This window comes from Berghia stephanieae, chromosome 2 (assembly GCF_034508935.2).
Source record: "Berghia stephanieae isolate SIO BIC M18660-M18661 chromosome 2, UCSD_Bste_1.3, whole genome shotgun sequence".
Lineage (NCBI taxonomy): Eukaryota > Metazoa > Mollusca > Gastropoda > Nudibranchia > Aeolidiidae > Berghia > Berghia stephanieae.
In genome coordinates, this window is record NC_088361.1 from 99580481 (window position 1) to 99593211 (window position 12731).

The window sequence follows — 12731 nt, forward strand, 5'->3', positions numbered from 1 at the left end:
GTGACAAATCATAGTGATGGCTCAGTTTCTAATGGAGTACTTGAAAACATCAATATTATAATTTTTGTGTGTGTTTGATATCGTTATAGCAAACACAATTACCGATACATAATACTTTTTTTTTGGTTTGTTTTCTAACCCAATCTCATTCTTGATGGGTTCCCCAATCTCTCAACAACTTCCGGGGAAAACATAAACAAACGACCTGACTATGCATTGCTATGAATAAGTTGAATAAGAACGAAAAAATATGACTGAATGTGAATGTGAATACGTTGCGGTTACAAATATTCCTAATGAATTTCATGCTGCTGATCTGAGAGCTCATTTTTCAACCTTTGTTGAAAATGGATCTTTTTTATGTTTTCATTACAGACACCGCCCGGAAAAGATAACAGGAGAAGGGGAATCAGAATCGTTGAAGTCGAAGTTTTGTTGTGCTGTGATAAAAATACGCAAGTCACGGTATGAGGACTTTAATGAGAGATACAACAACGAACAATGGACAGATTCTTCCACTAAGTATTCACCAGAAAGATGCTATATATCAAAGATAAAAACAGGCATTGGACATTCTGGTTCAGACAGTGAGGGTGAGTGGTTATATTTATATGGTAATGAAAATGAAAAGTCGCCTCCCAACAAATATAAGATGGAAGCTGCTCACAGTGGAAAAGAGCTTGCATTTTAGTTGTAGAGTACATTGCTCTCACCGACAGTCGGTCACGAGGTCATACTACCTGGCGAGCAGGGGTCAACGAGCTACTGCCAGTACCGTCAAAATTCCATCAAAATGATCAAATGTAATCATTTGTAATTCATTTGTGTTATGATCTTTAACTATTGTTATGTATTATATTATTTCTCTGACACTTCATCTTTATTCTCATATGATTTCTGTTTCTATGGGATAGATGTACGTCAAGTTACAATGAAAACAATAGACCTCATATTTCAAATACTGATAAGTGATAAGTTGATAAGTACACATCGACTAAATTGAATCAAGAAATAACACATTTATACAAACACCACCCCCCTCTAAATCAAATACATAATACAGGGATAATACTGAACTTTTCACCCTACAAAAATCTTCAGTGCGATTTTTCTGAAACTCACGCAATGTGGTTTTGATTAACAACTTGTCAGGTCCAATTCCCCACCAACCAGTAGAATAACAAGTCTCTGACCACTGTTATCATACTAAAACCTGAGAAAGTCATCAAGTAATCATCACGATACTTCACGCTATTGGTAACAACACAAATAATACGATGCCGGCAATGTTATAGCCACAGTTCTGTCATACTCTTTTTAAAAAAGGCCATTTTAACAAAATTGGCCAGAAAACTTGTCCTTCAAATATTGATCAACTAAAATAACCCTCACCTTGTCAAAAACTCTCAAACCTGAGACTTCCTTGCGGTTTTAAGTTTGAGAGTTTTAGTTAAGATGAAGTCTCAGGTTTTAGAGCTTTTGACAAGATGAGGATCATAGTATTCGATTGATATTTATTGAAGAACGAGTTTTCTGGCCAAAATTTAACTATTTTTCACAGAGTACAGAAGAGTTGAAGAGATGCAAACATTAAGAACATCGTGGGGTTGAGATCCATTCATATCGTAATTCACACAACCAATGACCAGTACAATGTAGTAATGATAATATAATAGTATAATGCAGTCGAATGCTAGTACATGGACTATAATAATATTATAGTATTATAATATTATGTGGCCAACTTTCATGACCAGCCCAGTTTATATGGACATTTTTCATTCTCTGATTTTAGCCAGTTATTGTCTTAATGTGAGGATAGTTGTAATGTGGTGGATAGCGACATTTTGGTTGACGGTAGATGATGCTGGCAGTGGTGATAGCAACAACAACGTATGTGATGCTGGTGGTTTAGGGACGGTAGCAGTACTGGTGCTGCTGATGGTGATGTTGTCGTCGGGGCTAATACTTGTGACCATTATCATCTATTAGAGATGTTAATGCTTGTGACGTATTCAGAAAAAACCCCGACACGTTTCATTAAAAAAAATTTGGCCAGAAAACTTGTCCTTTAAATATCGATCATTTAATTAATGCCCCTGTTCAATCCAACTCCAGGTTCGCGAGTTTTTGATGTGATGAGAACACGTTTTCTGGCCAAAATTTGAAAAATGTGTGTGTTTTTTGAAAAGTACGGCTATGTGATGGTGTTGTTGACGTATGGGTTGGACCGATGGTGACATCAGTAGTAGTAGTGATAGAGGCATGGGGATTGGGGTGGTGATGGTGACGATACTAGTTGTACTGGGGACACGGGGCATGGTGGTGGTGGTGGTGGTCATGATGAAGACGACAGTGGGCGTCAATAAGACAGTGAGGTTAAATGATCGGGAACACCACATTGTGAATTTAGTATATTAGAACTAATGTATGTCCTTCAATCTTCATTTGATAATGACTGATGTCAATGACTTTCTACTATATTAGAACAACTATATTCATGGCATCACCATTTAAAACCTATAATAATCGAAATCTTCAAACTTACTCATAATGAAGTTTATTATTTTTATGTAATCATACCACAATTTTTAAGCAAATAATCTTTGACGAACATTTCGCAGTAATTAAATTAAAAATTACGTATGCCAATCACTGGTACTCAGTCGAGCCACTCTACGAAACAAAACTAAACTATGTGTTATAATAATCGCATGACCTAGCAATTTTAACAGTTAATGGAGTTGTGGTTGGAATTTATAATTCTTTTTATTCTATATCTGTGGGTATATTAGATGACGTGTAACAATGGAGAGAAAAGGAGGAAAAAGAACAAGCATAAGTCACTTATTACATTTGTTCTCCGGCAGTGACTTTAACCTCGCTGACCCCTGGTCTGGCACTGTGCCCATGATGAATCAAGCAAGTAGCATGAAAACTAAAAGGAACAATATGTGGTAAAACGAACAGCCGTGTGCTATTTTCATTTTCACCGTTAGCTTGATGAAAATAGCTTGGTAGACTATTTTCATCGTACGGTGACAATAGTGTGGTAAGCTATTTTCACCGTACGGTGATATCTTGGAAGTTGATTGTCACCGTACGATTATAATGATAACGAAGTGGCAATTCTGACTTAATCTGCGTGCGCCTACAGAGGGGAGGACGGCACAATGTGGGCAGTAAGCAGAGGGTGGAAGTGATAAAGAAATAGAAAACGAGTTCAGAAAAAATTATGTTTTGCCCATATCACACTGACTCAGCTCATACCCATACTTAGAACTAGAACTGTAGAAGTTTTGCTGCCTGTCTCACACTATCGGATTATGTAATTTTTAAACTACAGTCCACTCCGGATAATCGCAAGTTGGTTAATCACAACTTTTGGTTAATCGCAACATTTCCCAAGAAACAAAATTAATTCTATATAAAAGTCACTGGTTAATGGCAACAAATTTCAGTTAATCGCAACAAATTTTCACCCTCAAAGAGTGGTAAATTTATGAAATCAATCAAACAAAATATGATTTCATCATAGAAGAAATCGTGACATGTTGAAAAATCAAGAGCAACCGGGATTTAGTGCTACAGTGGTGTGTCACCACTCTATTTGAGACAAAAGAGGGCGGGGCTTTGCAGTTTGGGTTTGTGATGCTATCTGTGACCATTTAATAGGAGGCAAGGGGCTGGGCATAGTCTTCACAACAGGTAGACAATGACAGTTGTAAGAGTCTCTCACCACGGCTAATCTCTTTGACTCTTACAAATGTTGAGAACAAAAGAGTGATAGTTAATCCAATCTGAATAAGATGTCGACTTGCATCAAAGCTACTTTTGCTTGACATAATCTATACAGGGCTGCCATATGGTTTTTATTTCAATATTATTGCTCAGTCTGCGGTGGACTAAAAACAATGTTTACAACAACTAGTTTGAGTTCACCATATGTGTGTAAAATCTTGCAATAGGGGATTGTAAACTCAACATCGGTAAAGTTAAAGGTACTAGGTTTTATTATTTCTTAGGGTTAGTTGAGGGAATATTTGGGTTGTTTCCCTTAGCACGAGAAGCTTTCGGAAGGCCTCCGTTTTTTTTGGCCTTTGATTTTATTAAATTGCTTTTGGTACTTTTAATAATTGTTGGCATTGTGCCTTCTTCCTTGTCACACCTTCTAGTTTTAGCAGTTCCCATCTGATTCAAATATTTTTATCTCAGAATTTGAAAGAAGAGTGAACTCCTTTCAAAATATGTCAGAGAAAATGATTTATTTAGAGTGATAGTGAAGCAGTTGTCATTTGAAAAATCTGGTTGGCATGATATAGAAGTTGTCACTCATTGTCAAAAGTTGACACTCGTTGTCAAGAGTTCAAATCTCATCTAGAGATCCCAAATGGTCATCAAAAATAACATTTTAAAAAATAAATAAAGGATTAGATGTTTAAGTTTATAAGTTAGGGTCTTGATCTTAATCGTGATTTTTAAAATCAATTCTGTTATCATATTTATAGAAATTTTGCTTTGGTTCAATTTGGAATTGTTTGGCTTGGTGAAAGAAGAAAGTGTAAGGTTGAAAATGTAAAGAAACTGAATGTTGTTAGTGATAGATTTAGGAAACCCATCCATTGATACATCGCCAAACCTTGCTATATGGCGAATCTAATGATGAGCATAAAGTGTATTACGTTTGTGATTAATCTATTTGTGTTTATTGCCTGCACAGTTTGCTAAGACTTGTGTTTCTGCAGTTCAGGATGAATGATATTAAACATAGAGAAATAGAATGTCTTTCAAAATACAAACATAAAAACAAAATACAAATGTATTTTTAACTTTAACATTTTTTTTTTCATCTCTGAACAGATTCTGCTGACTGTATTAAAGAAGAAACCTTACTAGCAATGCCAGAATTCAAACCACCTGAGCTCATGCCTCACGGCAATGTGGGAACTCCAACAAATGTATTTTTAGATTATATCCAACGATGTTTACTGCCTGACCGCCTCATTAACACTTTAAAGCTAAAGTTTCCTAAAACTGAAGGGAAGAGGCTATATTCTAATGTCGACTACAATTATACAGATAACAAAAAAGACTCCAGTGTGAAAAGACCATTTGCAACTGCCAAGTTACACCACAGCAAACCAAGTGAAAAACAATCAGTAGAAGTTGGTATCGATCATGATATTGAACGGTGTGTGATAAACAGTAGCACTTCTGTCAATTCAGATCTATCTACAGGAGACAAAACAATAGATTATTGCAAGGCAGATCTGAACAGTGCAGGAACTAACAGTATTGAATGTGCTCAAGATTCTCTCTCAAAAAGGGAGTTGAAGAAATTGAAGACAATTGAGAGAAAAGAAACAGTGCGTCTGATGAATGAAAACATTGAAGAGCATCTAATCAGTATCGAGAGGAAATATCATGTAAGTTAGGTATTTTTCTTTTACGCTGAAATCTTTAAATGTGCAAAGCTGAATCTTTTCTAAGGTATTTTCTGCTCTTCATTTCAAAAATATGCGGTTCGATTCACTTATAATGACATTGATGGAACCAGAAGTTTTATGATGTAACTAAATGTTGCTATATCTGATAAAATCATAAAGTAAAGAAAAGGAGAAGGTAAAATGCAAGGCAATGATAGGCACTCAATCGTGAGTTTTTGATGGCCCTTAAAAGGCCATTTTAGAGGTTGAGCGTTTTTTAAATGATTAGGTGAATTACAACCTTATCAGTTTTGTCATGTCAGATGCTATTATTAGTTGGTAGCAGACATTCTCTGATTGATCAATAAGCCAACATTGGTTGTCACCCATGGGTGCCACTGCAAATGATCTCTGCCCTTAAAAACTAGACAGTCTGGACTCCTACCCCCTGAAGACGGAGGTCCAGCACCGATAAGGCCCCTGTAGGGTAGAGGAACGGATCCCCCTCATGTGCGCATGTACGCCTACACACACATGCACATACAAATGCACTACCAAAATTAAATATGTGAAGTAGTCATTAGTACAAACTAAATCTACATATATATTGAATGTTGCATATAATATTTTTTTGGTCATTGATCATGCAACATGGTATTGTAATAATATCTGACATCAATTGCATACACTTTAAAGGTACTAATTCAACACTCAAAAATTTCCTTTTTGCCTATCCCAATGTGTATTTATTTGCAGTTCTGATATCCCAAATTGTTATGGGCTCGATGTTGTAATGGAATTACTCTCAAACCAACACAAAATATTGTCCATTACAACAATATAATTACACCAGGTTATCAGATCTGCAAATATGTGTACCTTGGCCTATTCCCAAACTTTATGTGTCTGTAATGTCATATCTCAGAATTCTTCAGGATAACTTAGAAAAATGGCACATAATTGTGAAAATCTAGAAAGCATTGATTTTATTGGTTGTAAGGGGGTTTTTTAATTGGAAAGTTATTATTAAAACTTTTTCATGCCATCAGATGCGACACTAGCAAACATTCGCTGATTGGTGAAAAAGTGAGCGTTATCATTGGCTGTCATAACCTAAAAGGCGCTGATTTCATTGATCAGTGATGCCAACATTTTAATTAAAATTTTCAGATCTGTTTTAAATCGGTCTTGGGCTATATGCAGGATTTGTTAAATTTCCGTCATATTAAATACACTCCAACAAAGTTTCCTCTGACTCCTCAGGACATGCAAAAAAGTTTGAGGAAACCGTGCCTTTCCAAAACAACTAGAGGAAAGGGGGGGGGGGGGGGGGGGGGGGGGGGGGGGGGTGAGGCTCAGCGGTATGGCCAAGGTCACAGTAAATCATCAGTGGTAGAAATCACAGTTCGAATTTTTTTTTAATCCTTCAATTACTCTAATTTTTTTATGCTGGCTGGGTGAAATGAATTCGAGGAAACCATGTTTGGGGTAAAAATTAGTTCAAGGAATGAATGGAATGATAACAAAGGTTAATAAAGAAAAAATTCGGGACATTCAAATGAGTTTGAGGAAACCGTGCTGGAGTGTAATTAGTTACTAATAAATGAGGGGGAATAAAACGTGACTTTGACATGACATCATTTTGAGTGGGACATAGTTACAACTGATGTCGTTGTAACTGAGATGAACTGTATTGCTCTCACTTTAAAAATATCAACTAAAGATAGCAGTTCTGTTTGTTTCAATAATTAAGTATTTATTTGTTGACTACTAAATATGAAAAGAAAATAAAGGAATTTTAACGAAACATCCTCCCATTGTAAATGTTAAAGCTTCTTCCAGTCTTTTGGATTAAAAAAAAAAGGATGATATATACATATTATATATGGCAACTTTGCTAAAGACAACAAATAAGACAATGATTAACTTGATCATATTAATTTACTATATGGATTGCGGATGTAGATGGGCGGAGTGGAGTCTATGATTTGCTGATGGATGTTGACAAAATGGAGCCAGTCTTATATGTTGAACTGTCATTCTAAATTTTATTTTTTGACAGAATGACGAAGATGCAGAAGAATGGGACAGACATGAAGCCACTGAGAATGATCCCAGCAATCAGGAAAGAAATAAAGAGCGGTTATATGAGGAAGAGATAGAGCAACCATGGGAAAAGGGAGGACCTGGAGTTGTCTTTTATACAGATGCTATGTATTGGCAGGCGAGAGAAGGAGGTAGTTGTCTAATATTAGTTGAAAGATTTCTTCTATTATGTCGCTGAGAGGAATTCTAAGTATTCATTAACATTTTTAATTATAATTACCACTCATGATTAAATCCCGAAAATTGAGACAAAAAGCTCACTGAGCGTTCAAGTCGTCTCTATTCGTATGAAAACTTATGCTTTTTTCACCATAAACACAGCTGTCTCTGATTATTTTGTCTATCAAAGCGTAGCTATCATGATACATATAGCCTGCTAGTAAATTATCTTAAGTCACGGCATGGGGCCTTAGGTCTTGCAGCGAAACAAGCGGTGATTAATGACAAGGTAGACAGACATATAGTAAAGCAATGCATTCACAGCTGAGTAGACAAGTTGGAAGTGGATGGGTCAGAAAAGGGTAATTTAGAATTATCTATCGGTTCCATTTTTGACAATTAATTGCACTCATCATTTCCCCCAGACTTTGATGAACAGACAACAGACGATTTAGATGTAGACTTCAGTCCTTATGAGGGAGATGGTCCTGGTGATAAGGATATCCGTGATTTTCTCAAAATCCGCCAAGAAGGGAGGTAAGATCTCATATTAAAATTGCTGCTTTGTCAGACTTGCCACTCATGCCAAATATGGTAAACTGTGATTTCACCCCCCCCCCCCCCCCCCCCCCCCCCCATCACCTCTTCAATTTAGATTGTGGATCTCAGATTTTACCTCCTGATGTTGGATTTTTTGTTCAACTTATACTTATAGGAGAAAAATCTTGGAGTTTAAAAATTTTTAATTGTGGTCACCAATGTCAAAATTGCATCTGTTTTAAATCATTTGATTCTCAGGATCTAAATAAGAAAGGGTAGAAAGATTTTATTTTTTGATGAAATATCACTCATTCCCCCCCCCCCCCCCCCCCCCCTCCCCCCTTTTTTTTCATTCCAGATTTCGCAGTGGTTATGACAAAACAGACAGGTTTTCAATTGGATTAAGTGCCAGACCAGTTCCTGACAAGAGACCAACATCTTTCTCGAAGCTATCATTGCCTGGACCATCCTTGTTAAAAAATCCTTCAATGAATAAAACAATTGGCAACTTTGAAATCCACACCAAGGGGGTGGGAAGGAAAATATTAGAAAAGCAAGGCTGGATGGACGGGCAAGGTCTTGGTAAAAGTCAATCTGGCATCAAGCAAGCGCTCAAAGGAGAAGGACAAAGACCTCACAAGAAAAAGGGTTTAGGGTGAGAACTGGTGTTTTCTAAATAATTAAATAATCGTAAGAGATTGTATATGATATGTGCTGCAAAAGGTAAGATGAGAAATGATTATCAGAAAAGTTTTCAAATATAGGGACAATGCCCTTTGTGTTATTTTTCGTGTTTATGCCCTGTCCTAATTTTGATTTGATTCTGTTTGGAAAACTTTGTAAGACTCCAAAGGATAGTATGGATACTTGAAACAAATCACCAAAAAAATTCAAGTCTTTAAAGATTTTGTTATCTACCTTTATCAAAATAATATATATGTCGGCACATACAGTTGAAATTGAAGTATGAAAATTTATGGCAACTTTTTTGACAAAAAAATTGCAACAAATTCAGATGCTATGCTAGTATTATTTTGTCAAAGTTTACTGATGGACACACAAAAAAATCAAATGGCAAAATTGAGCAATGGTGCACCAAATGGTCCACATTTTTATTATTACTTTTTTTTTCTCTTGAAATTTTCAGCCTGTGTGTGAATTATTGTCGGAAATTGTAGACCCCGTCCAGAGTTTGATATGAGCCTGGTGTTGTTTTATTGGGACAAAGGACTTGTTAAAAAAAAAAAAAAACCCCAAAAAAACAAACAAACAGGTGTTGGTTTTGGAGAAGTTTTGTAGGATAGATTTGAAAGTATTTGTTTTCAGCATCATTGAAAACTGATGAAAGTGTTTTGATTTCCGGATGCATTTTGTTCTTCGGTTTCTAGTAAGAGATTCATTAAAAATGTTAACTGACATTATGATGATACATTATCATTGAATTACTTGCACATTACCCATGAGAATATTTGTTTACTAATCTTTTTTTTTCCTACTAATTGAAAACAGGTTTGTTGAATCAGAGCCTCTGTGTTATGGACCATCCATTGCGAAGAAAGCTATGAAATCAGAGAGCCACTTCATCACGACTTCCCTTGACAATCCACATAATACAGATCCTAAAGAAAAGTTATTACAAAGACAGGAACCAACAACATTGAAACACAGGAAATCTTTTCTTGACAATTTTTCACCAGGATCATAAAGTTGAATTTTTAATTCACCTCTCTGTATTGATGTAATAGTATTTTCAATCATTTGATCAGCTTTATTCAAGATATGTACTACAAAGTAAGCACTCTAGGCATTCCAAATGAGAAGGGGAGAACTAGAAAGGCATTTGAACTTTACACGTTTAGAGAATGACACCTTCGTTATAGCATTAGACCAGATTCTACTCACATCTCAGAAAAAGTGAAATTGTCCCCTAATTCACATCTCAGAAAAAGTGAATAGTCCCTTAGAGCTTGGAGTTCTGTAGAGCCGGGTTTGTCCAGATTTAAGTAGTATGAAACAAAAAGAAACAGTTTCGTGTCAATGTTATCCTTTGGAAAGACTGCTACTCAATTGCAATTTACTTTCAAATTTACCATCAAATCTAACAGACCCAAATACCGATTATATGCTTGGTGATCAGAGGAATTAGAGAAAAAATCAAACGCACGATTTCAAACCCAGTCCACTAGTGTACAAATCAAGTGTTCTATCAATTTAGCTGCGGGACCTACGTTTTCATGGGAAGGTGGGCTAATATTTAGTCCAATGTCTTTAAGTCTAATTTTATTCTTGTTACAATTACAATCCAATTATTTCAAATTGATCCGAATACCATTAGGCCAGGGACTATTTAACGTGAGTGCTGTGTCTGTGTGTATGCATATGTATGTGGGTGTGAATGTATGTATACTTGTATATTTGCATATCAATAAATATTTTCATAAAAGAAACATAGTTTAAAGATCTTTATGCTTTTATTGAAAATTAATTGTCTTTGTTATTTTCCAAAATCAAAACCTTGTTCATCACACAAGAGGAATACACTCAAATGTTTACAAATCATATGTGAAAAATAACAGTATATAACACTGTTATTAACAGAGAGATGATTTACAAGGAAAAAAATATCACTTCCCAAAACTATAACTATACATTCAACTGTTTCCCTCTCAGCCAAGGACTCCGGCTAGGGTCAGGACAAAACAAGGTAATCGATAGAAGACACAACAAGTACCTCCCTGCCCACTATGGAGGTCATTCAAATTGTAATAGATTGGAATACTTTGTACAAGGTGACCGTGATATCATCCAATATAGGTCAACTTCAAAAGATACTCCCCAAACCCATTCCCAAAGAAGGTCACTACATTTAGAGTAGATTCAGGTCAAACCGGCCACTACCAGACTCGATGTCTAATTTCCTATTGTTTCATTTTGTTTCCCAGTGCATATTTCTACTAACCAAGCAGACGTCTCGTGGGACGTTTTTCTCGCCGTTTCAGTGTGTGCAGTCCAGGAGAAGGCAAAGAAACTTGTTTACATCGAGATATTTCTCACAAAAAGTAAGTATCCCGTTCTTTGTTATGGGTTGTAAAGTGTGGAAGGAAGTTGCTATTTAAGCTATTTATACGTCTTTATTAAGGAGTTCCGGCTCAACCACTGCACTGCATATTATTTTAGGATCGTTTGATTGTGGTTAGATCGTCTGGCAGTGTTCGGGCTTCATTTTAGCCCCGTTAGGGAGGATGGCCGGTTTGACCAAAGAATATTTAAACGATTCTGGTGAAACCGGCCGGGTTGATTAAGTTGTTTATTATTATTCTAGACGTCTATAACATTACTTGTTGCAATGCTTTCCTTTTATTTCTGTTGACCGGTCTATGTTTATCATGATTATTATTATCATAAAATTATATTATGTTCACCATTGTAAAGAAAACTTTACATTATTAGGCTAACCAGTCTATGAAAATGAAGTTCAAATATCTAAATAAAGTTCATTTTTTCACATTGTTACAGGCACCAAGATGCCAAGATCAAAGTTATCTCAAGCGAGTGTGGATGCTGCACTTGATGCCATCCGCACCAAAAAACTTTCAGTCCGCCAGGCCGCTGCGACCTACTCTGTCCCGAGATCAACACCGATGGACAAGATGGCCGGAAAATACACCGTCCATACAGTGTTACCCGCAGAGGAGGAGAAAACACTAGTTAAGTGGATGGTGGTCTGTGCCAGGGCAGATGAAGGGAAGTACAGGGAGCAGCTGTGCCTGGAGGTGGAGAGAATACTAAATGCTGAAGGCAGCGAGACCCCCTTCAAAGACAAGCCAGGATACTACTGGTATAAGGCATTTATGGAGCGACACAAGGGGGAGGTGCGAGAGAGGAAAGCGATGTCCCTTGTGGAACAACGGGCTCAGTTATCAGAAGGAAAGATACGTGGGTGGCTCCACACCATGCGGACATCACTAATGTCAAATGGCATTAACATTACTGAGCCCCCCCCCCCCCCCCCCCCCCCCTCCCCAGCAACGTCTTCAATTGCGACGAGACTGGTCGGACGTTGAGATGGATATCGATGAGTTGTGTGGTGTGAATAACAAAGATGAAAGTTTATGTGATTTTTGTGGAAGTGATAGGGACCTGGATGGATGGATTGGGTGCAAGTGTGGGAGATGGTACCACAGAGGATGTACTGGCAGAGAGAGAGAGAGAGATGTACTGGTGATGAGTGAGGAGGAGATCAGTGCTTTCACGTTTGTGTGTAAATTGTGCGAGTGACATGTTATTCTATTGCGTTATGTACCCTATTAATTGTTTTGAATAAATTAATTTTGACTTTCTCTGTTGAAAACGAACATAAACGGGTTGATTTATCTATCTAGACGTCTAGATCTAGTCAAGCTACTTATGAAAATATATGGCAGTCGTCTTGGGGGAAGGAAACACTCTGCCAGTTTATGGAAAGAATTCTTCAAAGTCCTTGGAATGCTGGAATCGAAC

At 36.8% G+C, this 12731-nt stretch overlaps 2 protein-coding genes across 3 annotated transcripts; both read left to right on the forward strand.

Moving 5' to 3' along the window:
- The first annotated feature begins 27 nt into the window (after window positions 1–27).
- On the forward strand, window positions 28–10682 carry LOC144966021 (G patch domain-containing protein 3-like). 2 transcript variants are annotated; one of them, XM_078901999.1, is made up of 7 exons: window positions 28–36; window positions 376–593; window positions 4861–5426; window positions 7489–7663; window positions 8117–8228; window positions 8590–8886; window positions 9741–10682. In XM_078901999.1, exons 1-7 carry the CDS (start codon window positions 32–34, stop codon window positions 9934–9936), a joined length of 1569 nt encoding a protein of 522 aa, XP_078758125.1. In that variant the 5' UTR covers window positions 28–31; the 3' UTR covers window positions 9937–10682. The 2 variants fall into 2 exon arrangements, with proteins under 2 accessions (XP_078758125.1, XP_078758124.1); XM_078901998.1 differs by lacking the exon at window positions 28–36 and having other exon boundaries at window positions 172–593.
- A 466-nt stretch (window positions 10683–11148) lies between these two features.
- Window positions 11149–12586, forward strand: LOC144966024 (uncharacterized). Its single transcript, XM_078902009.1, has 2 exons — window positions 11149–11290; window positions 11748–12586. Exon 2 carries the CDS (start codon window positions 11756–11758, stop codon window positions 12293–12295), a length of 540 nt encoding a protein of 179 aa, XP_078758135.1. The 5' UTR covers window positions 11149–11290; window positions 11748–11755; the 3' UTR covers window positions 12296–12586.
- Window positions 12587–12731: the final 145 nt, after the last annotated feature.